We start from the raw sequence: 27,314 nt of genomic DNA, 5'->3' as shown, positions 1-27,314 counted from the left end.
CGATACGATCGGTTTGAACTGCGTCACAGGAGTTACCAGAACCTGGTTGTACACAGTCACAAACTGCCTCCGGGACTCTGGCTCCAGATTTTGCCTGGAGGTTGACTCCTGAAGCCTTTTCCAGGAGTGGATGCAGCCACAAGGCAGTGGAGGTTTGTAACCGGAGTTTCCCTTCTCCTAGAAGATGGTTCTGTCACTGGATCTGCCATTCGGGCGTAGAGCCCTCTTCCGTCTTCAAACCTGTTGAGCGTCTTCTCCCGTAACCCTGGGAAGGGGCCCTTACGAGGTGCTCCCAGCCAGACCAGCTGGACCAAGGTTTTTTAAGGAGGTGTTACTCCTCCATCACTCACCCTTTGTCCTGGCTTGTGACAGGCAGAGCCTGGCTTCCCAAACGTTGGGCCCAGGATGGCGGGTTTATCAGCTGTATTATTTCAGTATTGTCCTTCTCAACTCTCCCATTACCTAAACCTTTAGCCTCTTATGACTGCAACTTCAGTTGATGGCTTATTTAGTATACTATCACTGAACGTTGTCTCTTATGATGGATGATGATTGTATTTTGTGATTATGACCATGATTTATCGCTTGTTGCTTAGATGCACACTGAGAGCTTCTGTACCGGAGACAAATTCCTTGTGTGTCTAATCACACTTGGCCAACTGAACTATTCTATTCTATTCCAGTCCATTCTATTCCACTCCAGTCCAGTCCTTATTCTATTCTGTTCTGTTTTGTTCTAAATTCTTCATTCCATTATTCTCTTCTCTTCTCTCTTCTCTTCTTCTCTCCTCTCCTCTCTTTCCTATTCTCTTCTCTTCCCTATTCTCTTCTATTCTCTTCCCTTTTCTCTTTTCTTCCCTTTTCTCTTCTTTTCTCTTTTCTTCCCTTCCCTATTCTCTTCCTTTCCCTATTCTCTTCTCTTCCCTATTCTCTTCCTTTCCCTATTCTCTTCTCTTCCCTATTCTCTTCCTTTCCCTATTCTCTTCTCTTCCCTATTCTCTTCTGTTGTGGCCCAGCAGGTGCCGTTGGAGCTGCCACTAGACTCCGATAGTGAGGGGCCCTCTGAGTCGGCTCTGGAGGAGGTGGAGGACCCTGGACAGGGTTCCGACTCCGAGCAGGGTGCAGAGAGGCTGGTTGGCCACCAGGAGGCACCTGAGCCTTGGATCAGTGGGGAGGAGGAGACGAGGGAGAGTGAGCCAGAGGCCAGTAGTGAGTTGTTCCTGGATGCACGCCATCAAAGAGCTACTAGGCGTCAGGAACAATTATGCAATTACAGGAGGTGATTGTACTCAGCTGGTGGTCATTAGGCTCCTCTCCAGACTATAAAAAGCTACTTGTGCACCCGGCCCTCTTTGCAGAAGTCAACGCAGGATTGAATGTCGGAGGACATTACTGTGAGCTTGGCAGGCTGGATTGCTGCCAAGCCTTATCTGTGTTTATTGCTGCCTGAGTTTGTCTGAGTTGCTGCCAAGATCCTTATCTGTTTGTTCTGCTTGGCTTTCAGCCACCGAGGTCTTGGTGTCTTGCTATTAAAGTATATTCCAGTTAAGCTTGTCTCAGCATTCGTTACTGGACGGAGGAGAGGGTCAGAGCACTCTTCTATTCTCTTCCGCATTCTCTTCTCTTTTCTTCCCTTTTCTCTTCTTTTCTCTTCCCTATTATCTTCTCTTCTCTTCCTTCTTCTCTTCCCTTCCCTTCCCTCTTCTCTTCTTTTCTTTTCCCTCTTATCTTCTCTTCTCTTTTCTTCTCAATTCTAGCTAGGGATGGATCTGGCTCTTGCCCTGCCCTCCCCCACCTCTTCCTAAGATAACCTTTAATGTCTTTTTTTTTTTTACTGTGGGCAAACCGGCACACATTAAAAATGAAATCCTGCTGCCTGCTCTCAAAAACGTTCCCCCCCCCCCCATAGCACACCTCTCATAATTTCAGATGTCTCAAGTGTGGCTTGGGCAAGTGTCAGTCCCTCTTCCTAAGGGGCTGATTTGCCTGTGGAAGTGGGCAGCCTATTTAGATTGGATTTAGAATTCAAGGCGTAGAGCCGAGATGGCTAACTAGAGCACACACAACACCTCAGTCCGTGTTTGATGTGCAGCCGTGTTTGGGAGATCAGAGGAGACAGGGGGATGGGGGTGGGGGAGCTAGGACCTGAAGGTCACAGAAGAAGAGGGTTTGTAAAAGGAGGGCTCTGATCTAAGGACGAGGAGGACCACAATGAGAGGTGGAAGATCAAAGAGATTGCTGGGTGGTTGAGGCCAAGAAGGATAACCATAAAAGTGTGATAGATTTATGGGTTCGGCTACATTGCCTGTTTCTCGAAATCCGAGAACGGGAGAACTTTCATCTCTGAGAAGAACAGTGGAGGAAGGCTCAACTGCACGCCTGAAGGGGTGTCCATTCATGAAGAGAACTTCACGTTTGATAGTCAAGGCATTTCGGGAACTGCAGATCTGGGTTTTGAAAAGGAAGGTTCTGGCAAAGAGTTGGGGAAAGTTACGGTTAACACCTGCTAGGTTCTCCCTGATTCTGTTCAACAATATTCACTTAAGTTAGCTTCTTTCCTAGGAGAAAGAGGTAAGGAGAGGAGGGTGGAAGGGAGAGAAAGAGAAGGAGAGAGGGTAGGAAGGGGAAGAGGAAGAGTAGGAGTAGGGGAGAGGTAAGGGAAGAAGGAAGGGGAAGGAGAGGAGGGAAAGAAGAAAGATGTAAGGAGAGGAGGGTGGAAGGGAGAGAAAGAGAAGGAGAGAGGGTAGGAAGGGGAAGAGGAAGAGTAGGAGAAAAGTAAGGAAGAAGGAAGGGGAAGGAGAGGAGGGTAGGAAGAGGAAGAGGAAGAGTAGGAGTAGGGGAGAGGTAAGGGAAGAAGGAAGGGGAAGGAGAAGAGGGTGGAAGGGAAAGAAGGAGAGAGGGTAGGAAGGGGAAGAGGAAGAGTAGGAGTAGGAGAAAAGTAAGGGAAGAAGGAAGGGGAAGGAGAGGAGGAAGGAAAAAAAACTAGAGAAGGGAGGGAGAAAAGAAAGGGGAAAATATGGTGGTGTTACAACAGGCGGAAGGGATGGTAAATAAAGCAACCCAAACTGTATATTATAACCTATTAAATGGAATAACAATTGTATAAGAATGACAAATGTAAAGAAGAATAACAATTATGTGAATGTATACTTAAAATGGTATGTAAGAGAATGAAAAAATAAAAACTTTTGGGGAAAAAATTAACTTATTTCCTTTCCTTCTTTTTTATTTTAAAGTTTTTTAAAAAATAGTTTTTATTGAACATTTTTACCTTTAAAAACAAAAAAAAATGGGACACAACGAACGAAGAAAAGAAAAACAAGAAAAACAAAGCCAGAATGGTCACTCTATGTGCAATGTTTTTAACGTTTATTCAATAAAAGAATTAAAAAAAGAGAAGTCAACATCGGTTATGGAGAATTAAACCCCAAGCGCTCAAGAATGGGACCTCCAAAACCAGAAGGGATGGACCTTCTTCTGTTGGTCTCCAATCCTTTCTCTGATCTTCAGAAGTGCCAGTTTTCTGTGTTTAGCTCCAACTTGAAGGGAAGATGCAAAAATAGGAAGAGGGGTGATAACCCCTGTGCTTGGAAATTCCCCCCGTGGAATTTTAAGTGCAGCAGATAGGAGGACAGCTTATCTGCAGGCTGTCTAAAGGGATTAAGGAAACAGGTACGGGGTGTACGGTTAATGTTACAATGACATCTTAAGGTGCCAAATGACCAGGGTTGGGGTGGAAGGCCAGAACCTCTGAATTGCAGCTGAGGCTTCCATCAAATGAGAGCGCTCCTCAGAGGCTCTTAGAAGTCTAAAAGAGGATCTTAGAAATCTAACGTTCATTTGTTTTTTAAGGAAACTTAAAACGTACATGTTAAAAAGAGATCCAATTGTGGCATCTGAAGGTTGAAGCTCGGGCATGAGCAGGAAAGGGGGATCAGAGCAATAATAATTACTTTCCAGCAAGGCTCCAAATCATAGAATAGAATAGAATTATTTGTTGGCCAAGTGTGAATGGACACAAGGAATTTGTCTTTGGTGCATATGCTTTCAGTGTACATAAAGAAAAATGAAATAGAATACATTCATCAAGAATCATAAGATACAACACTTGGTGATAGTCATAGGAATAGAGTGGAGTGGAGTGAAGTAGAGTAGAGTAGAAAGCAGAATAGAATAGAATGGAATGGAATAGGAATAGAATAGAATTCTTTATTGGCCAAGTGTGATTGGACGCACAAGGAATTTGTCTTTGGTTCAGAAGCTCTCAGTGTACATAAAAAGAAAAGAAATACATTCATCAAGAATCATAAGATACAACACTTGGTGATAGTCATAGGAATAGAGTGGAGTGGAGTGGAGTAGAGTAGAGTAGAAAGCAGAATAGAATACAATGGAATGGAATAGGAATAGGAATAGAATAGGAATAGGAATAGGAATTGAATAGAATAGAATTCTTCATTGGCCAAGTGTGATTGGACAAACAAGGAATTTGTCTTTGGTTCAGAAGCTCTCAGTGTACATAAAAAGAAAAGAAATACATTCATCAAGAATCATAAGATACAACACTCAGTGATAGTCATAGGAATAGAGTGGAGTGGAGTGGAGTAGAGTAGAGCAGAGTAGAGTAGAGTAGAGCAGCGTTTCCCAACCTTGGCAACTTGAAGATGTCCGGACTTCAACTCCCAGAATTCCCCAGCCAGCGAATTCTCCCAGGGAATTCTGGGAGTTGAAGTCCGGACATCTTCAAGTTGCCAAGGTTGGGAAACGCTGGAGTAGAGAGCAGAATAGAATAGATTAGAATAGGAATAGGAGTAGAATAGGAATAGGAATAGGAATAGGAATAGGAATAGGAATAGGAATAGGAATAGGAATAGGAATAGGAATAGGAATAGGAATAGGAATAGGAATAGAATAGAATAGAATTCTTCATTGGCCAAGTGTGATTGGACAAACAAGGAATTTGTCTTTGGTGCAGAAGCTCTCGGTGTACATAGCAATAGCAATAGCAGTAGACTTATATACCGCTTCATAGGGCTTTCAGCCCTCTCTAAGCGGTTTACAGAGAGTCAGCATATTGCCCCCAACAATCTGGGTCCTCATTTTACCCACCTCGGAAGGATGGAAGGCTGAGTCAACCCTGAGCCGGTGAGATTTGAACCGCTGAACTGCTGATCTAGCAGTAGCCTGCAGTGCTGCATTTAACCACTGCGCCACCTTGGCTCTACATAAAAGAAAAAATACATTCATCACGACTCATAAGGCAGAACACTTAATGATAACCATGGAGTGATAGGTGTGGTCTTACTAAGGCTTTATAGAGCAGAATTAGTACCTCACGTGATCTTCATTGTATCCCTCTGTTAATGCAACATAGGATTCCATTGGCCTTTTGGGTTGCACACGGCTGGCTCCTATTCAGCTGGTTGTCCACTAAGACTCCAAGATCCCTCTCAGAGTCACCGCTATTAAGCCTGGTTTCACCCAGTTTATATGTGTCCTTGGGGGGTTTTCTTGCCTAAGTGTAAGACTTGACTTTTTTCTACATTGAATTTCATTTTGTTAGATAGGGCCCAGGGTTCAAGTCTGTCAAGATCCATCTAGTCAGACACGGAGAAGAGAAATGTTAACCTCTAGTCCCACTGGGGTTGGGGGCACAATGGGTATGGGGACATGCAGGGGGAGTGAGGGGGATCAGGATCAGTGTTTTTTCTATGCGCACATTAAAGGGACCATAAATGTTTTTCCCTTTCACTCAGTGTTGGGTCTCAGGGTAATTTTCTTACCGAGAAATCTGTCAATTAAAATTCCAGATGTGCACTGCAGGTAGAAAGAGGGTAGGGCTAATTTTATGTGATGCTTGTTGACGGTGTCTGCCTGCGTGTCTCTTGAGGTTTAAGAGGCCATTGGTTCTTGGTCCTCACACGTGCTCAGCCTTCTTCCTTTCTGGAAAACGTTCGGGATTGTGCAATGTGTGCTTTAACACTGGGGTGTCGGGTTGTTATTAAAGCCACTTTGCATTAGTGGGACAGGAATGCTCGTTTCTTGTTAAAATGTGCATCGTTTTCCTATTGCATTTTCATTTTGGTTAGACGCATTGATGAGTTGGGCGGCTCTTTCTCTTTATGTCAATCTGCCTATCTCTATTTATCGGTCTGCCTGTCTGTCCATCCGTCCATCTGTCTGTCTGCCCCAGTGGTGGGTTTCGGATCACAGTACAGTTGCACTCGTGTGGTGTGGGCCTGCGTACATACCTCTTGCGCCACCTCTGCAGCTGCTTGGCAGAGCATCGCGCAGGCGCCATGCGCTCCATGTGCTCCATGCCCATGCGCAGAAGCGCCGAAGAGCTCAAATACAGAAGGAGTTTGGGCGGACGGTAACGGTAACCGGTGCTCCGGGCAGGCACCGGTACGCTCGTACCAGGGCGTACCGCCTGCAACCCATCACTGGTCTGCCCCCTCTCTGTCTATCTGTCTTATATCTGTCTGTATGACTGTGTCCGTGTATCAATCTAACTGTCTCTGCCTGCCTGTCTGGCTATCTATCTATCCATCCATCCATGGAAGGAAGGATGGATGAAAAGAAGATGGGTGGACTTTTCCTCCAGCCATCCCCTTTGTAGAACATCCAAGGAGGTCCATCTCTTTCATTCAATGGTCAACAGTAAGAGACAACTAGATGGATGGATGGACAGATGGATGGATGGATGGATGGATGGAAGATGCGTGGATCTTTGTTCCAGCCATCTCCTATCTAGAACATCCAAGCAGCTCCATCTCTTTCATCTGATGGTTGACAGAAAGAGATAGTTGGATGGATGGATGGATGGATGGATGGATGGATGGATGGATGGAAAGAAGATGAGTGGACCTTTGCTCCAGCCATCTCCTATCTAGAACATCCAAGGAAGTCCATCTCTTTCATCAGATGGTCAACAGTAAGAGACAGCTAGATGGCTGGATGGACGGATGGATGAAGGGATGGAAAGAAGATGGGTGGACCTTTGCTCCAGCCATCTCCTATCTAGAACATTCAGGGAGGTCCATCTCTTTCCTCAGATGGTCAACAGTAAGAGCCAGCAGCCTTGCTGTGCCAGCTGTACCTTTCTGGCTGTTCCAGATGTTGATTTCCAAGAGAGTCATAACTACTGCAGGCAGCTTTTCGTGCCAGCATCACAAGCTGCATCTACAAGGAAGAGGGAGGACCTTATGCCCCAGCCTGATGGAGTATTTGCAGAGAGAAAGGAGCCTGCTGGAGTGGAACAGAGAGGCTGCCCTGCTGGAAAACAGCCTCTTGGGTTGCAAACTCTAATTGCTCGTCGCATACCAGGCCCGTTCGGTCATCCCTGTTCTCCGCTTGAGTGGAGATTGGAGAATAAAAGCAGTGAGGGCAGGACAAAGGGGAGTGTTGCGAATGCAAAGCCAGTGCCTCTCCCCCTCCCACAATGGTCCCAGGAAAGGGGGAGGGAAGGGAAGGGAAGAGACAAACAGCAGAAATTTGCAAAGTATCCTGGAAAATTTCCCCAGCTAAGAAAGGCAAATTATGAAAAAAAAGGAGGATGAAACAACAACTTGAGTAGAATTCAGGGAGAAGCCAAGGATAACAGAAAGGAAGCTGATGATGATGGTGGTGGAGAAAATATCTTCAGGTGGATGGTCTAATCATAAGGTTACTCTTGAAAGAAATAGTGCAGAAGTGGGAGAATCAAGAAAAGTGATGAGAACTTCTGAAACTCATTTTTTGGCCAAGAAGATGTTGGTGGAATGTTACAGAGGTCCTCATGAAGTCACTAGGTTAGGGACAAATTGTTCTGGAGGACATCTAAGATACTAAGAGTCAGCAACAACTTGAAGGCATGTCTGTGGTAACTCTCAGTCATCCAGGTCATGGTTGTCCCAAAAGATGCATTTTCAAGACTTTCTTGTTTTTCTTTGAAGAGGTCTCGCTTCTCATCCAAGAAGCTTCCACTTCTGTAGACTGAGTTGGAACTGAAGAAGCTTCTTGGATGAGAAGCAAAATGTCTTCAAGGAAAAATAAATTCAGTTGCTTCTTGGGACACCTTGATGGCATATCATCATCATCGTCATCATTTAGGCAAGAAAAACCAAATGCACACATACAGTATAGGTGGCACCTCGCTCAATAGTAGTAACTGGGAGAGGGATCTTGGAGTCCTAGTGGACAACCACTTAAATAGGAGCCAGCTGTGTGCAGCAGCTGCCAAAAAAGCCAACACAGTTCTAGGCTGCATCAACAGAGGGATAGAATCAAGATCACGTGAAGGGTTGATACAACTTTATAAGGCCTTGGTAATAATGCCACACTTGGAATACGGCATCCAGTTTTGGTCATCACGATGTAAAAAAGATGTTGAGACTCTGGAAAGAGTGCAGAGAAGAGCAACAAAGAGGATTAGGGGACTGGAGGCTCAAACATATGAAGAATGGTTGCAGGAACTGGGTATGTCTAGTTGAATGAAAATAAGGACCAGGGGAGACAGGATAGCAGTCTTCCAATATCTCAGGGGCTGCCTCAAAGAAGAGGGAGTCAAGCTATTCTCCAAAGCACCTGAGGGCAGGACAAGAAGCAATGGGTGGAAACTAATTGAAGCAACTTAGAACTAAGGAGAAATTTCCTGACAGTTAGAACAATTAATCAGTGGAACGACTAGCCTCAAGTTGTGAATGCTCCAACACTGGAAGTTTTTAAGAAGAGGTTGGACCACCATTTGTCTGAAGTGGTGTAATGTTTCCAGCCTAGGCAGGGTGTTGGACTAGAAGACCTCCAAGGTCCCTTCCAACTCTGTTATTCTAAATCCCTCACCCAACCAGGAGATCCTGGCCTATACCATTTCTGACAGATGGCAGTCCAGTCTCTTCTTGAAAGCCTCCAGGGATGAATCTCCCACAACTTCTGAAGGCAACTTCTGTTCCATCGATTGATTGTTCTCCCTGTCAGAAAATTCCTCCTTAATTCCAGCTCTGTTATTCTATTCCATCATCATCAGAGTGATATCTTTGTCTGGCTCCATTTTGCTTCTGCCAGCATAAAGGGAGCTCGGGACAACCCCATGCGGCCTCTCCAAGCTCCATTTTCATTGGCAGAGGGCTGCAGGAGGCCATCACAGCTGAAAACGGAGCTTAGGAGCCCGTTTTTGCTGGCAGAGTGCTTGGGCCACCAGAGGCACCCCCCGACACGAGTGACGTCGAGCTGGGAACATCCACCCTGGCCACCTCCACCCTCACCCCACAAAGTCAAACACAACCCTGATGTGGCCCTCAATGAAATCGAGCTTTGACACTCCTGCTCTAACCTAACCCTGCCTTGGCATCCTTCAGTCTCAAAAGACGATGGTATCGTGCTCTGGAAATAAGTCCAAAAACAGCATCTGGTGTGCTGTATGCAAAGCTGGAGTGCCCTCTCCAGAGCACCAGGCCTGGATAGATTGATATGGAGGATAGACGGTTATCCAAGCAGCAGATCCCCCCTCTCTCCATGTCGCTGAAATAATCCAATGGGATGGCAGAGCCAATACGATCAGTTCCAACTGCGTCACACGAGTTACCAGAATGTGGCTGTACACAATAACAAACTGCTTCCGGGACTCCGGCTCCGGATTTTGCCTGGAGGTTGACTCCTGGAGCCTTTTCCAGTAGTGGATGGAGCCACAAGGCAGTGGAGGTTTGTCATAGGAGTTTCCCTTCTCCTAGAAGATGGTTATGTTGCTGGATCTGCCCTTGGGGCGTAGAGCCCTCTTCCGCCTTCAAACCCCTTGAGCGTCTTCTCCCGTAACCCTGGGAAGGGGCCCTTACGAGGTGCTCCCAGCTGGGCCAGCTGGGCCAAGGTTTTTTTAAGGAGGTGTTACTCCTCCATCACTCACCCTTTGTCCTGGCTTGTGACAGGCAGAGCCTGGCTTCCCAAACGTTGGGCCCAGGATGGCGGGTTTAGTCCAATCTAACCCTGTTGTTGTTGTTTTTCTCTCTCCAGGAAAAGCCACTCCAGAACCAGCCAACTTTTGCTCCTCAGCTCCATGTCACAACGGCGGGACCTGCAGAGATCAGGAAAGTGGCTACCATTGCTTGTGTGCCCACAGTCCCCTGGCGTATGTGGGAAGAGACTGTGAGTTGCTAGCCGAGCCGTGCAATGGACATCCATGTCCACCCGAGTGGAGTTGCAGCGGGACGCCTGGCTACCTGAATTACACTTGCCACTGTGGATCCGGCGTGTCAGATGCCTCCTGCAGGTCCCAAGGGGACGAGTGCAAGACCAACCCTTGCCCTCAGCCCGGGTTTGAGTGTGTCAGCCTCCAGGATGGGTACGGTTGTCACTGCCAGAGTGGAAACCATTGCCTACTGAGCGCTTCCCTTTGCCCGAGTGAACTTTGCAACAACGGCACCTGTCTTGAGAACGGTGGGACGTATACCTGCCAATGTCCGGCTGGCCACACCGGGGCCCACTGCGAGGAGGAGGTGGACGAGTGTGCCTCCAACCCTTGTCAGAACGGCGCCATCTGCCTGGACCGCGTCAATGAGTATAGTTGCTTTTGTGTGCCCGGGTTCCAGGGCTACCACTGCGAAATGGACATCAACGAATGCGCCTCCCAGCCTTGTCAACACAACGGCACCTGCCTCAACCAGATGGACCATTACATTTGCCAGTGTCTGCCTGGCTACACAGGTAAGGTGGACCTCTCATTTTCCTCAGATTCTGGGAGGCGTCCTTTGGTGATTCACCAGCCTCTCATCAATAATATACAGTTGCCTTGATTTGGGGCGACAGAATGGATGTTGCTGGCAACGCAGAATAGCCGGGCTGGCGCAGTGGTCAGAATGCAGCATGGCGGGCTAATTCTGCTGACTCCTAGCCGTTTGATTCTCATCAGCTCAAGGTTGACTCAGACTTCCATCCTTCCAAAGTTGGTAAAATGAGGATCCAGGTAGTTGGGAACAAAAGGCTGACTCTGTAAAGAGCTTATAGGGCCTGTAAAGCACTATGGAGCAGTCTGTCTATCTATCTATCTATCTATCTATCTATCTATCTATCTATCTATCTATCTATCTATCTATCTATCTATCATCTATCAATCTATCGCTTAGAGAGAGCTGTGAAGCTCTGTGAAGCGGTATATAAATGCCATAGCGCTCTCTCTCTCTCTCTCCCTCTCTGTGTCTGTCTGTCTGTCTATCTATCTATCTATCTATCTATCTATCTATCTATCTATCTATCTATCTATCTATCTATCTATCTATCATCTATCTATCTATCTAATCCATCTATAGCTATCATCATCTATCTATCATATAGTTAGCTATCCTCCCTCCCTATCTATCTCTCTATCTATCTCTCTATCTATCATCTATCATATAGCTAGCTATCTCCCCCTCTCCATATCTATCTATCTATCTATCTGTCTGTCTGTCTGTCCGTCCGTCCATCCATCCATCCATATTGTATTATTAAATCAATTCATCTTACCATCAACTCCCAAAGACAATTATTGGCTCTTCTGCTCTCCATACATCATATTTGTACCTTATCCATCACTTTCTTCTCCCTCTTTCCTCCTCCTCCCTACCTCCTTTCTTCCCCCTGTCGTCCTTCCCTTCTCTACTTCCCCTTCCTTTCTCCTTCTCCTCTCTCCCCTTTCCACTCTGTCTTTCTCTTCCCCCCCCTCTACCCTCTCTCCTATCCCTCTTCTTCCCTTACCTCTCTACTCTACTTCCCACTCTTCATCTCATTTACTTGGTGTATTCCAACTTCTGAGCAAGCTCCATTTTATGTTGATGGTATTTATAATTCCTTTTCAATATACATATTTAATTTTAACATGTATTCTCCTCCTTTTTTTATAAAAAAAATAGAACAAAAAAGTATACATATATAGTCATTGTATTTTTAAAACCTTCCCTCCCCCAGCCTAATTTTGGCCGAGATGTAGACCTGGTTACAATTCCCAGCTATTCTCATCATTATCTTTATATAATTATACATCCTTACATGCCCCCAGTTAGTGATTCTGTCTTTAAATCTCAATAGTTTCCCATTGTAGGTGTATTTCATGTTCCCTCTCCATTTAACTCCCAGAATTCTTAAATTCTCGCGAAATTGAGAAACACTGCTCTTGACCTTCCCGGAAACTCAAAAATATTGGATGAAAATTTGGAAATGGGCACAATAAATTAGAGAGGAACAAATAGAATACAAACCCGAACCCTTTCTGCTGGGAATAACCAAGGGAAAATATAAAAAGAAAATTAATTAATTGCTATTAGAAAGAACAGGAAGCTCCTGTTCGTATTGTATTGTGTAAATGTGGTATACGTCTAGGTTTTGTGTGTGTGTATTTTACATGTTTGTTAATAAAAAATAAATTAAAAATTAAAAAAAGAAAATTAAATACATACTGATGCATCTGACTACAGCTCGAATAACGTTTGTCCAATGTTGGAAACAAAGTAATATTCCCCCAGATGAATTAGTGATTCAGAAAATGTTGGATTCTCCAGAAATGGACAAGTTAACACTAAAACTAAAAGATAAAGAAGAGTCTGAATATTATGAAATAATTGAGATAATTGGTCCAAAGGGTTGCAAAACAGGAATGAAAATTAATTCAGCTGAGAAACAAAAGATAAACTTATAGAACTGTAGATAAATGTATATAAATATAGAAGCGAAATAAGATTGTTATGTACAGGTATGATGACATAACAAGGTTGATGTGAGGATCGTAAGTTATTATGGAAGGAAAAAGCAATTAAAAATCTGCTACACAAAAAAAAAAAAAGAGAGAGAGAGAAACAACGCTTTGGACCGATGCCGTCAAGATCAAACGGGGTCTGTTGCCAGCACAATAATTTTAGTCCAGGCATTGTCCCCTCCCCAATGCAGGTGTCCCCCCCCAAAAAAAGGCTGAGTCCAAACTTTTATCTTAGTTGCACGGACAAGCAACTTTTTCTGGAGCGAGCTGGCACTGACTCACTGGGGCTTGGCCAGCTCCCTACTGAAGCGGCGCGAGGGTCTCATTTTTATTTATTTATTTTCTGGCCTCTGCCTGGAATGTCGGCCGCAGGGTTTCCTCCTCCACCTGGTACCAGCCGCACGCAGCTCCGCTCTGCAGCCTTACATGGCCACGGAGGAATGTGAGCGAAGATTACCAGCTCGGTAGCAGAAATTGCAACACTGGATGCGATTCTGGTGATTCTTGGCCGAGGAATTTCCCCTTTTGAGAACAAGAGAAAGGGGGGATTTGGGAAAGAACAGAAGGAGAGCAAATGCCTCTCTTTCACTCCTCCTCTTGGAATGCGGCATCCAGTTTTGGTGGCCAGTATGTAGAAAAGATGTGGAGGCTTCAGAAAGAGGGCAGAGAAGAGCAACAAAGAGGATGAGGGGACTGGAGGATAAAACATAGGAAGGACGGTTGCGGGAACTGGGCATGGTTAGATTAAGAAGAGTTAGAAGGGACCTTGTAGGTCATCTACTCCAACTCCTGCCCAAGCAGGAGACCCTAAACCATTTCTGACAACTGGGAGTCCAGTCTCTTCTTGAAAGTCTCCAGGGATGAACAACTCCCACAACTTCCGAAGGCAATTTCTCTTCCACTGATTGATTGTTCTCACTCAGAAAGTTAATCCTTAATTCCAGGTTGAATCTCTCCTTGTTCAGTTTCCATCCATTATTCCTTGTCTGGCCTTCAGATGCTTTGGACAATAGCTTGACCCCCTCCTCTCTGTGGCAGCCCCTCAAATATTGGAAGGCTGCTATCCTGTCTCCCCTGGTCCTTCTCTTCCCTAGACTAGCCATGCCCAGTTCCTGCAACCGTTCTCCGTATGTTTTAGTCTCCAGTCCCCTCATCATCCTGGTTGCTCTTTTCTGCACTCTTTCTACAGTCTCAATATAGTTTACAAATTAACAGAGCTGGAAGGGTCCTTGTAGGTCATCTAGTCCAACCCCCTCATCGAAGCAGAAGACCCTACACCATTTCCGGCAGATGGCAGTCCAGTCTCTTCTTGAAAGTCTCCAGGGATGAAGCTCCCACAACTTCTGAAGGCAACTTCTGTTCCATGGGTCGATTGTTCTCACTGTCAGAAAGATTCCTCCTTATTTCCAGGTTGAATCTCTCCTTGGTCAGTTTCCATCCATTATTCCTTGTCTGGCCTTCAGGTGCTTGGGAGAATAGCTTGACCCTCTCCTCTCTGTGGCAGTCTCTGAAATATTGGAAGACTCCTATCCTGTCTCCCCTGGTCCTTCTCTTCACTAGACTAGCCATGCCCAGTTCCTGCAACTGTCCATTCATCGTATATTTTAGGCTCCCCTCCCCTCATCTTGATTGCTCTTCTCTGCCCTCTTTTTATGGTCTCCAGAGTTCATTGGAAAATTGTATGTGTCGACTCGCAGCTGCTGCTTTCCTCTGGGCATTGGGTTTGAATTCCAAGCATCTCCCTCCAACCTGGGGTTCAGCCCTTGGCTCCCCCCCCCCTCCCAAGGACTCGGTCCCTTTGAGTAGGAGAGGGGAGGGCGTTGGTTTAAGAATTGGCAGCTCTGCTAGATTAAGGGGCCAACATTCCTGGTGGATTAGTCTGGCCAGGTCTGGGCCAGAAAATTGGAATTAAGTGGATTTGCAGGTAGCAACCCAGGGATATATATATGCTGTGAAATCAGCCAAGAAAAAAAAAGAGGAGCAGATTGCGAAAAAGAGCATGGAAGATTTCCTTGAAACAGTTTCTTTATGGACCTGCTGCTTCAAACCAGCGAATTAGGCAGAGGATAAATAATTCTAAGGGTTAATGAGAGGTCTTCCCTTTTTTGGAAGCTGAGGAAAACAGGCTGAGAATGTCCTCTTCACTTTAGTTTTAAAATATGCCAATTGGGGGCATTTCCCTCCCTCACACGCTCAGTTTCCCATGGAAATAATAGATTCCAATCTCCCTCTCCCTCCCTCCCCTCTCTCTCTTGTTCTCTCTCATTCTATCTCTCGCTCTCTCATTCTCGTACTCTCTCCTCTCTGTCTCTGTCATTCTTTCATTCTCTCATTCTTGTTCTGTGTCTCTCTTCTCTTTGTCTCTCTCTCTCTGTCTGTGTGTATGTCTCCTCTGTCTCTCTCTCTCTCATTCTCTCTCATTTTTTCATTCTTGTTCTCTCTCCTCTCTGTCTCTGTCTCTCTCTCTCTGTCCTCTCTATCTCTCTCTGTCTCTCACTCTCTCATTCTCTCATTCTTTCATTCTTGTTCTCTCTCTCTCTCTCTCTTTCTTTCATTCTCCCATTCTTCTTCTGCCTCTCATTCTTTCATTCTCTCATTCTTGTTCTGTCTCTCCTCTCTGTCTGTTTCTCTGTGTCTCTCTCCTCTCTCTCTCTCTCATTCTTTCATTCTTGTTCTCTCTCTCTCATTCTTTCATTCTCTCATTCTTGTTGTGTGTCCCTCTCTCCTCTCTCTCTCTCATTCTCTCTCATTCTTGTTCTTTCTCTCTTTCTTTCATTCTCTCATTCTTGTTCTTTCTCTCTTTCTTTTATTCTCTCATTCTTGTTCTTTCTCTCTTTCTTTCATTCTCTCATTCTTGTTCTTTCTCTCTTTCTTTCATTCTCTCATTCTTGTTCTGTCTCTCTCTCCTCTCTGTCTGTTTCTCTGTGTGTCTCTCTCCTCTCTCTCTCTCTCTCTCTCATTCTTTCATTCTTGTTCTCTCTCTCTCTCATTCTTTCATTCTCTCATTCTTGTTCTGTGTCCCTCTCTCCTCTCTCTCTCATTCTCTCTCATTCTTTCATTCTTGTTCTTTCTCTCTTTCTTTCATTCTTTCATTTGTGTTCTCTCTGTCTCTCTCATCTCTGTCTCTCTCTCATTCTTTCATTCTCTCATTCTTGTTCTGTGTCTCTTTCTCCTCGTAGTCTCTCTCTACCTGTCTCCTTCTCATTCTCTCTCATTCTTTCATTCTCTCATTCTTGTCCTCTCTCTATTTCTGGTCTTCTCTCTCTCTCTTTCTTTCTCTCATTCTTGTTCTCTTTGTGTCTCTCTCTTCTCTTTATCTCTCTGTCTCTGTCTCCCTCCTGCTCTCATTTAGAGCAATATTTCCTAACTTTGCCATCTTTCAGAGAAGTGGACTTCAACTCCCAGAATTCCCAGCCAGCTTCGGGCACTCTGGGAGTTGACATCCACTCAACGTAACGTTGCTAAGATTGAAAAAAACACGCCGATTTAGAGATGGAAGGACCCCTTGTGCAGCTTTCAGAAAGTGTCGCATATATACAAACGAATCCATCCCTCTCTTTTTGCAATAAAGGTGTGAACTGCGATGTGGAGATTGATGAGTGTGAATCCAGTCCCTGTTGGCATGCTGGCACCTGCTCCGACCATATTGGCTTCTTCACCTGTTCCTGCATGCCAGGCTACCAAGGAACCCAGTGTGAAGTGGATATTGATGAATGCCAAAGCCAGCCTTGTCTTAATGGAGCTATCTGTGAGGACCTGGTCAACAGGTGAGAACTTCAGTCTTCAGGACAATCTCTATTTTTCCATCAGCTCTCTTACAACATTTATCTTACAGTGTGTCATCTGGGTACAATTTTTGCGTCAACCTGTTGAACAATTACATCATTTTAAATCTATTTTTATCTTGCCTTTACGTTTACATTTCGACTACCTTTTAATTCAACTCCTCCCCTATAATTCTACACCCCCCCCACAAATTATTCACTTTTCTATTTCTTTTTACCTACATTCCTTTTGTATCCAATGATAAAAACATCCCCATATCTGATTCTCCCTTCTCTTTAATGGCCAATGTTAAGCTATTCCTTTCTGCACAGTCTAATATTTTTTTTAATTACCCCTCTCTCTCTGAGAATGGATTTTTTTTCCATTTTCCAATGTTGTGCAAAAACAATTCTAGCTGCAGTTATTACACAGATAATTGAATATACATTTTCTTTACTATATTTCTCTGATAAGATACCCAACAAAAACAGTTCCAACTTTAAGTCAATATGCTGCTATATCAATCTTTCCAACCACATTCGAATTTTTGCCCAATATTTTTTTTTGCCTCTGCACAAGTCCACCCCATATGATAATATGATCCCGGTGTTTGGTGACACTATCCCGGTGTTTTGCCAGCCTTTTGGGTGACGTATGCCATCTGTAAAACAATCCCAATGCCATTTTATTTTCAGACAAACACAAACGCACAACACATATAACATAAAAGCCTCTTCAATTACACACAGTGTGTTGATTGGTTACAAAGTCTTTCTGTGTACTTTCCGTGATCCTCACTTGAATTTTATCAAAATTCACATATTGACAATCAAGATATCTTTGAATACATTGTTATTATGCTTCCTCCTATTCTAAGTTATTCAATCCTTTTAGCACTGATAACATTCCCTAATAGTTTCCAATTCCATGTTTTTCCCCATTATTAGTATCATCAATCTAATATACATGTATACAAATTGTTATAATTATTAAGAATCCATTAAACCTAGCTATTATTACATCCTCTCAACATAAGGCATATTAAATTTGAAGTAAATTTATATTATAACATTTTATTACATTATCCTGAAATCATCCAATGATATTACACCTTTCTAATCTATTCTATATAGAATTGTTTATCTTTTATAAAATGGCTTTTCAACATCATCTCCATAATCCCCACTTACAGTTCACATAAGATTCATATTATCAATCTAGTATATATAAATGCTTTGTTATCATTATTAATCATTTATTGAACTATAGCTGTTATTACGTTGTACATAGCACTCAGCATTGATAACATTATCTAGTAATTTTCAATTCTATGTTCCCCCCCATTATTAGTATCATCAATCTAATATACTTGTATACAAATTGATATAATTGTTAAACATCCATTAAGCCTAGCTATTATTATCACATCCTTTCAACTTAAAGCATATTAAATTTAAAGTGAATTTTATATTATGACATTTTATTACACCATCCCTGATCTTGTGGTGACCCCGCTCCCTTCACTGTCACTCGTATGGCAAGACTTCTACAGGCATTTATTCATATCTCCCCAAAAGCCTCTCCATTGCATAGGCTGGATTCCATGCTAGGCAAACCATGTGTCACGGAGTAACCAGGTCCAATGGGCACACACAACATCCAGGAGTCAAATAAGCCAGGATACATAGCATGAACTCAAAAGGTATGGAACTGAGCAAGTTGCTCCATCAACACTCAAATTCTCAGGTTGGAATTAAGTAGGCAACACTGGTGCAGGCGAGGTTGCCTCCTCGCAGGCAATCTAGCTGACCAACGCTGTGCCTGCCTCCTCTCTGCTCTACGTGTCCTTGGATAGGAAGGAGGTGTGGATTCCACCTCCTCCACATTGCTAATAGGTGGCAGCTACTCCTGTCCCATACCTAGATGCCCCCAGGCCAACTTACTGCAGCCCACTTCCCTCCCAGCTGAGGACTATCAGGGTAGTGTTCTCCAAGCCCAGAGCCCTGATCCTGACCAATACTCACCTCCACGTTTTCCTTGGCAGACTCAAACGGTTCACCGACAAAACCGCGCTCGACTAAACCGCGCCCGACTAAACCGCGTTGCTGACGTCATCAACAGGGTGACAACAGCGCGAAGACAGAAGCACGCTGTAAACCCTAAACCTAAAATTAACCCCTAAACCTAACCCCCCTAAACCTAATCCTAAACCTAATCCTAAACCTAACCCTTAACCTAACCCTAAACCTAATCCTAACCCTTAACCTAACCCTAAACCTAACCCTAACCCTAACCCTTAACCTAACCCTAAAGCTAACCCTAAACCTAACCCTAAACCTAACCCTTACCTTAAGTTGAATTGGCTTGCTTTCAAAGCGCTATTTAAAGCGCCCTACTTTCTCCGCGCTGGCTGTTGTCGCCCTGTTGATGATGTCAGCGACCCGGTTTAGTCGGGCGCGGTTTAGTCGAGCGCGGTTTTGACGGGTCATGGACTCAAACTCACCCTCCTCCTCTGAACTTGTATCTGGAGAGAGGTCCGTGTGGGTGGATCCATGACACTTTATTTATTTATTTATTTATTTATTTATTTATTTATTTATTTATTTATTATTTATAGAGTTTGTATGCCGTCCACTCTCGAGAGACTCAGGGCGGCTTACAGATAAAAAAGGAAGGGGGAACATACAAAAAATTAAAGAACAACATTAAAATTCCACAACATTCATGACTTAGCATGGGGCTGGATAAATCAACAGCCCCCAGGCCTGCCAGAACAGTCAGGTCTTGGTCGCTTTGCAGAAGGCCGGAAGGGTAGTAAGGGTCCGGATCTCCATGGGAAGATCGTTCCAGAGGGCCGGAGCAGCTACAGAGAAGGCCCTCCCCCGGGGAGTCGCCAGCCGACATTGACCAGCAGATGGAATCCGGACGAGGCCTAGTCTGTGAGATCTTATGGGTCTCTGGGAGGTAAATGGCATGTAATGTAACTTCTAGGATTAGATTAGATTAACAGAGTTGGATGGGACCTTGTAAATCATCTAGTCCAACCCCTCAACCAAACAGAAGACCCTACACCATTTCTGATAGATGGCAGTCCAATCTCTTCTTGAAAGCCTCCAGTGATGAAGCTCCCACAGCTTCCGAAGGCAACTTCTGTTCCATGATTGTTCTCCCTGTCAGAAAATTCCTCCTTATTTCCAGGTTGAATCTCTCCTTCCGGAATCTTCCATACCTTATTCCTTGTCTGGCCTTTGGGTGCCTTGGAAAATAGCTTGTTCCCTTCCTCTCTGTGGCAGCCCCTCAAATATCAGAAGACTGTTCTCCTGTCTCCCCTGGTCCTTCTCTTCACTAGTCTAGGAGTTGACCACCTCATTCTGGTACTGGCGGAGCAAGGGAGACACATCCCAAAATGTTTCACGATGGAAGGTTCCTATCCAAGGTTTTAATTGGCCGTCACTTCTGTCCTCACTAGGTTGTCCTTCTTTCTACAAAGGGGGTCTTTCCTCATTGAGGACCTTTTCCCCCCACAATGATTTTTGAGGGTATTTTCTCCAGCCTTTGGGATCCTCCCCTTGTGAGAAACTTTTAAGAAGAGAGACTACTATTAGTACAGAGCAGGGGTGTCAACCCTGCATCATCACGTCGGTGTCACTTGACGTACCACAACTTTCCCCCTCCTTCACTAAACTGGGCTTGGGCGCAGCCAGTGCAGGACACATCTGGCCTGCGGGGCCGCAAGTTGCTCTCGAATTGCCATAGGCAAGGAGGATTGGAGACTGATGAAGCATCACGGCAGCCACAAACAGAAGCACATTCCAGACATATCTTTCTCAAGGCTGTCTCCCGGGTTACCCACAGCAGCCGAAAGGGGGGGGGGTGATCTCTACAGCCCGTGCAAGTGCTCCATTGGAGAATGTGATTTATGACACACCCTGGGGGGGGAGGGGGGAAACAGGGTCATAATTGGGCCGTAAATTACATGGGGTCAGACCTGGCTTCACTTGGTACATCTTGACACTGTTGTTCCTAATAAATAACTGGATTTCATTTGAAGCTTGGCTTGAGGCTCATGATTTAATTAGGGCATCTCTCGGAACCGTGACAGAGGGTGCAACTGGGGTGCAGTGCACACACTGTTGAGAGGACCAGGCTACTTTAATGCTACTGCTGTAACTTTGAGGAACAGCTGAGAAACAGCCAAGATGCAGTAAGCTAAAACACAGGGCTGAAATTGACATGGAGCATCATGAGGCATTGACAACACCCATGGAAAAGAGAGGATGTGCTAAATCAGTCAGTCTCACGGTCCTTTCCCCCCACCCCCTTAGCTACCAGTGTGACTGTCACAACACGGGCTTTGAAGGACAACACTGTGAGTTGGACATCTTGGAGTGTGCTTCCCAACCTTGCCAGAATGGAGCCCCTTGCTTGGAAGGACCTGGATTTTACAACTGCTCTTGCTGGACAGGTAAGCAAAATCCTTCCCACGTCTTTCAGAATCTGGAACAGGGAGGAGAAAGCATTTAGAAGCATGTTTTTTTTAAAAAAACTTGGCAACTGCTGAGTGAGTGGGGGGCTTTGTTGTGGCCCACCAGCAGCCAGCAGAACTGGCAGCAGAGTCAGACAGTGAGGAGGTTGAGGAGGAGCATGGGTCAGTCCTAGCAGCTGGGGAAGGCTCTGATGAGGGCTCTGTGTCAGAGGCAGAGAGGGGGCCTCTGACACAGAGCCCTCATCAGACATACACACACTGTTATCAGCTGCCTTTGGAGTCAGACATCAGTGAGGCAGAAGAACAGCTGGAGCCTGTTACCAGTGTGCGCATGGGCAGAGTTGCCAGACGAAGGGAACAGCTAAAGAACAGGAGTCAACTTGGGAGTAAGGCCACAGGTGGACGATGAATGGCCCCTCCCAGAGGAAATAAAAGAGGGGTGAAAGGGGAGTGGAGTTTGCAGGAGACAATTAGTTCACTTCATTGGTTTGTGACTCTCCCAGACTTGTCAGTTTTACAGATTCGGACAGTGAGGAGGTTGGGGAGGAACATGGGCCAGTCCTGGAGTCTGGGAAAGGCTCGGATGAGGGCTCTGTGTCGGAGGCAGAGAGGGGGCCAGAGCCGTCTGACAGTTATCAGCTGCCTTCAGAGTCAGATATCAGTGGGGCAAAGAACAGCTGGAGTCTGTTCCCAATGCGCACATGCTCAGAGCTGTCAGGAGAAGGGAACAACTAGGGAACAAGGGTCAACTTGGGAGTAAAGCCACAGGTAAGCGGTGAATGGCCCCTCCCACAGGGAATAAAGGGTTGCGAAAGGGGAGTGGAGTTTGCAGGAGACAATTCATTCGCTTATTATTGTGAAGATTTGCTTATCTGAGTTCCTGACTCACAAAGAGTCCTTTCCAGGCATTTCATTGTACAGCATTGTGACTGGAAGTTCTGGGTCTGGCAACTACCCAAGGACTGATAAGGTCTGTTTTTGCAATTATACCTTGAGAGGCTTATTGCTGGGACTTGTTTTGGGTGTGAATGCCAGGCATTCATATTAACCAAATAAAAAGGGGTGTCAACGCATACTTTCGGCTAAAGTCAGATCTCAGATTACTGCAGACGACTTGGGAGGGATGCACCTCATTGGGGAATGTGATTTATGACACAGATTGAGGGGAGGGAAGGAACAGGGGTAAAGTTCAACTATAACTCAAACAAAGCTTAAATCTGCCTGCGAAAAGATCTTGCCAAAAATAAATGCTCTTAATAAATGATTAATTTTCTTTTGAAGTTTGGTCCGAGGCTCATGAATCAATTTGGGCATTTTTTTGGAAACCTGACAAGATCGGGACAAGGAATCTTTTCTGTGATTCTGTTAAGCCTAGGTCAGAACAGGCTTGCGGGGTTTCCCCCACCCCACTCCTATTTCTTAATGAATACATTGATGAATAACACTGGAAAGATTTTCCGGACTGTCCTTGCGGTCAAACAAGAACTTGGTTGAGTTGAGATGAGACCTTGCCTTCCCTCCAAAGTTCCTGCTTTTGCACACATTCTGTCCCTTCGCTCTCTGACGTTAGGGTACGTGGGAACACACTGCGAAGAAGATATAGATGAGTGTGCAACACACCCCTGTCTCAACGATGGAGAGTGCCTGGAACGCTCCAATCAGAGCTACTACGGGAGAGACGTCGATTTCCCCAAGCAGTTTAGCTACGAAGCAGCCGCTGGTTTCATCTGTCGTTGTCATCCCGGTTTTGAGGGTGCGTCCTTTTCACTTGTTTGGGGAATCCTTTGGGGTCTACGGGGGGATCTGGCCGACAGATCGAGAAATCTGTCTTATTGCTTCAGCAGGAGTTTTCATGGGATAGACCAGGGTGTCAAACTCGAGGGCCACATCAGGGTTGTGTTTGACCTTGGTGGGCTGGGGTGGGTGTGGTCAGGGTGGGTGTGTCCACTTTTGCGTCACTCCTGTTGAGGGCTTCTGTGGTGGCCCAAGCGCTCTGCCAGCAAAAACGGGCTCCCAAGTTCCGTTTTTGGCTGCGACAGCCTCCTGCAGCCTTCTGTTAGTGGAAACGGCATTTGAGAGTGCTGCCCGTGGCCCTTGCAAACTCCATTTTCAACTGCAATAGCCTCTTGCATCCCTCTGCCAGAGAAAACACAGCTGGGAAGGACCGCCCGTGGCTCTCGTGAGCTCCATTTTCTGCTGCAATGGCCTCCTGCATCCCTCTGCCAGCGAAAATGGAGCTCAGGAGGGCCACAAACAGCCCTCCTGAAGTCTGTTTTCATTGACAGAGGCACTGCAGGCCAGATCTAAGCACCCCATAGGCCGGCCCCGGCCCCTGGGCCTTGAGTTTGTCACTGCTGGGAGTCCAAACTTCCAAGCTGTGGACTGACACTGGATGAAAACGCCACCCATGAGGTAACACACTGGGTTTATTCAGCTGGACTCATGCACGTAATGAGGTCATGCAGCAGCAAAACAGTCAGTAAGCAGTGTGTTTCATGCGAAACCAGTGCCGGAACTTCCGCCTCTCTTAAATAGGCAAGCCACGCCTCTCCCGAGCGCTGGTCTCGCCCCGGTAGACGAAGTTTCAGCCCAACTGATTGTGGGGCCGAAACAGCTGTTCTTTGCGCTGCCAGACTTCCGCTCCTCGTAGCTGATCTACAGCTATCCCTAGGAGCCAAACCTTGCCATGCCTCCCCGCCACACAGCTTTGTTGTCTCCTTCGCCCATCGCCCCCCGTCACTGCTGCCCTGTGGTCGCCACGATGGCGATCCTGACATCCCCCATTACACATCTGCCTTCCCACTCTGCTGTGGCCAGCCTGGTACACGGCTTGACCCCCCCCTCCTGATTTTAGATCTTTATATACGTTGAACTGCATTTTCATTCTTGGCCTGTCGGCCTTTCTTCCAAGGGGTCATTTTGAATGGTGAAAATGTGTCTTTAAATGCCGCAAAAGAACAGAACGGATTTTTCAGCGGGGATTGCTGTGTGTCGAGTTCAGTGGTGGGTTCCTCTCAGTGGTGGGATTCAAATAATTTAACAACCGGTTCTCTGCCCTAAGGACTAGCTGGGTAGGCGGGGCTCAGTGGTCATGTGACTGGGTGGGAGAGGCCAACTCAACATCGCTGACGTTGATGGGTGCTTCACCTTAGCTGTTACAATGTAATCAGGGTTAACCGGAGAGGCAGTTTCTGTAAGCAGGGCAATAAAGATTAGGCTAGAAACAACACCAGAATGTTTCCTTCCTGCCTTCCTTACAGGATTAGCCCTGTAAAATGGAGAAAAACCAAAGGAGATTTCTTCCAACAACTGGTTCTCCCAACTGCTTAGAAAGTTAACAATCGGTTCTACCGAATAGGTGCGAACCGACTGAATCCCACCACTGGTTCCTCTCCCCGTCACTACCAGTTACGCTGTCAGTTACTCCTGGCTACTATCGATACGTCAGTACCATACTGTACCGACTGAAACCCACCACTGGTCGAGTTCATAAATCCAAGCCCGCTTGAGTTAGCAATCGATCCTAGAAAAAAGTAAATCAACGAGAAACGCAGGATTTTGAGTGTGATTTGCTTTGCAATCCCTTTGCAGGCGATACCTGCTCCGTGGACACCAATGAATGTGAATCTGAGCCGTGTCAGAACGGAGGGCACTGCGTGGATTTGGTGAACAGCTACCAATGCGACTGCTTGCCCGGATATTCAGGTAAACGGATGAAGAGTAGGAGAACAAAGGAGGAGAAGGAAGGATGGGAGAGAATCTGAGGGTGGGAAAGAGAGAAGGCCTTGTGGCTGGGGGTGGGGGTGGGGCAAATTCTTATGGGGTTTTTATGGGACCAAAAGGTTTATCTCTTACTTCTTTTTTTCACTTACCTAATTTACTTACCTAATTTCTAGCTGAGTGAGTTCTGCACTTTAATATCAAAGTCAGATGGCTGAAGAAGTTCCAGCTTTGACTTTGAGATGGATAGGATAGGATAGGATGGATAGGATAAGGAATAGAATAGAGAGGAGGAGAATAAGAATAAGAATAAGAATAAGAATAAGAAGAATAGTATAGTATAGTATAGTATAGTATAGTATAGTATAGTATAGTATAGTATAGTATAGTATAGTATAGTATAGCATAGCATAGCATAGCATAGCATAAGAAAAAATAAGACTAGAATAGAATAGAAAATAGAATAGAATAATAAAAATTAGAATTAGAGTTACAGTTAAAGTTAGAGTTGAGTAGAGTTGGAAGAGACCTTGGAGGTCTTCTAGTCCAACCCCCCACCTAGGGAGGAAACCCTAAACCATTTCAGGCAAATGGTTGTCCAACATCTTCTTAAAAAGGTCCAATGTTGGAGCATTCACAACTTCTGGAGGCAAATTGTTTCACTGATTAATTGTTGTAATTATTAGGGAATTTCTTTGTAGATTTAGATTTAGATTTTATTTATTATTTATAGGCCGCCCTTTTCCCTGAGGGGACTCAGGGCGGCTTACAATTCATGGGAGGGGAAGTGCAAGACAAAACATAAGACAATACGTGAGTGAAAAAAATAAAACGATAAAACACAACTTTCATTCAGCATTCGGGTGGGGCAGATTAGAATCTTTATCCCCAGGCCTGGCGGGATAGCCAGATCTTAAGGGCTGTGCGGAAGTAGTTCTAAGTTGCTTCTCTCCTTGATGAATTTCCACCCATTGCTTCTTGTCCTGCCCTCAGGTGCTTTGGAGAATAGCTTGACTCCTTCTTCTTTGTGGCAGCCCCTGAGATATTGGAAGACTGCTATCATGTCTCCCCTGGTCCTTCTTTTCATTAAACTAGACGTACCCAGTTCCTGCAACCGTTCTTCCTATGTTTGAGCCTCCAGTCCCCTAATCCTCTTTCTTGCTCTTCTCTGCACTCTTTCAAGAGTCCCCACATCTTTTTTTTTAATCACATGGCGACCAAAACTGGATGCAGAATTCCAAGGGTGGCCTTACCAAGGCTTTATAAAGTGGTATTAACCCTTCATGTGATCTTGATTTTTTCACAGTATGGTTCAATACTATGATATTTGGCCCAAGCAATGCTTGCTGTGTCCTGTTGGAGTTTATGCTTGGTTGGAGCAAATCTTATGATGGGCTTTCTCTGATCTCACTCACATGGGAAGGGCCTCACCGTTTTTGCTAGATTACACAGTAGTATCTTTGTAGAGGTTGATAGTAGAGGATATTTGAAGCTCAGGGTTGAATTGTGGAGTGCTTGGTGCTGTCTGAGCTTGTTTTCTTGCAGACATTTCATGACCCAACTAGGTAACATCATCAGTGGTAGAAGGGAAGGGTTTTTTGGAGAGGAGGAGGACTGTGGGGTCCTTGGTATTCTTTGAACTTGGTTGTTTTCTTATTGATGTTTCGCTACCCAACTACATAATATCTTTGGGCAATGAAACAGCTGCAAAAGAAACCCACCAAGCTCAGAAAGCACCAAAGAGCCCACAGTCTCCCTCCTCCTCCTCTTCCTCTCCTCTTCCTCCTCCTCTTCCTCCACCTCTTCTTCTTCTCCTTTCCTCTTCCTCCTCTCCTCCTCCTCTCCTCCTCCTCCTCCTCTTCCTCCATCTCCTCTTCGCCTCCTCTTCTTCTTCTCCTTTCCTCTTCCTCTCCTCCTTCTCCTTTCCTCTTCCTCCTCTTCGCCTCCTCTTCTTCTTCTCCTTTCCTCTTCCTCTCCTCCTTCTCCTTTCCTCTTCCTCCTCTCCTCCTCCTCCTCTTCCTCCTTCTCCTTTCCTCTTCCTCCTCTCCTCCTCCTCCTCCTCTTCCTCCATCTCCTCTTCGCCTCCTCTTCTTCTTCTCCTTTCCTCTTCCTCTCCTCCTTCTCCTTTCCTCTTCCTCCTCTTCGCCTCCTCTTCTTCTTCTCCTTTCCTCTTCCTCTCTCTCCTTCTCCTTTCCTCTTCCTCCTCTCCTCCTCCTCCTCTTCCTCCTTCTCCTTTCCTCTTCCTTCTCCTCTCCTCCTCCTCCTTCTCCTTTCCTCTTCCTCCTCCTCTCCTCCTCCTCCTCCTTTCCTCTTCCTCCTCTACTTCTCTTCTCCTTCTCCTTTCCTCTTCCTCCTCTCCTCCTCCTCTTCTCTTTCTCCTTTCCTCTTCCTCCTCTCCTCCTCCTTTCCTCTTCATCCTCTCCTCCTCTTTCTCCTCTTCTCCTCCTTTTGCTCTTCATCCTCTCCTCCTCCTCTTCCTCCTCCTTTCCTCTTCCTCCTCCTCTCCTCCTCTTCTCCTCCTCCTTTCCTCTTCCTCCTCTCCTTCTCCTCTTCTCCTTCTCCTTTCCTCTTCCTCCTCTCCTCCTTCTCCTTTCCTCTTCATCCTCTCCTCCTCCTTCTCCTCTTCTCCTCCCTTTGCTCTTCATC

At 45.6% G+C, this 27,314-nt stretch overlaps 1 protein-coding gene across 1 annotated transcript in view; it reads left to right on the top strand.

The window, feature by feature from the left end:
- CRB2 (crumbs cell polarity complex component 2) overlaps window positions 1-27,314 on the top strand; it is a 66,518-nt gene that overhangs the window by 9,617 nt on the left and 29,587 nt on the right. Inside the window, exons 2-6 of the mRNA XM_087704574.1 lie at window positions 9,985-10,674; window positions 16,269-16,464; window positions 20,788-20,927; window positions 22,519-22,701; window positions 24,540-24,653. Of these exons, the coding sequence (XP_087560700.1) occupies window positions 9,985-10,674; window positions 16,269-16,464; window positions 20,788-20,927; window positions 22,519-22,701; window positions 24,540-24,653 (1,323 nt within the window). The remainder of the gene's footprint in view (window positions 1-9,984; window positions 10,675-16,268; window positions 16,465-20,787; window positions 20,928-22,518; window positions 22,702-24,539; window positions 24,654-27,314) is intronic.

Source organism: Thamnophis sirtalis, unplaced genomic scaffold, assembly GCF_051295495.1.
Source record: "Thamnophis sirtalis isolate CommonGarterSnake01/CBP01778 unplaced genomic scaffold, rThaSir2_p1.2 scaffold_2, whole genome shotgun sequence".
Classification (NCBI taxonomy): domain Eukaryota; kingdom Metazoa; phylum Chordata; class Lepidosauria; order Squamata; family Natricidae; genus Thamnophis; species Thamnophis sirtalis.
The sequence above is the reverse complement of the archived record's forward strand: the minus strand, read 5'-3'. Positions and strand labels throughout refer to the sequence as shown.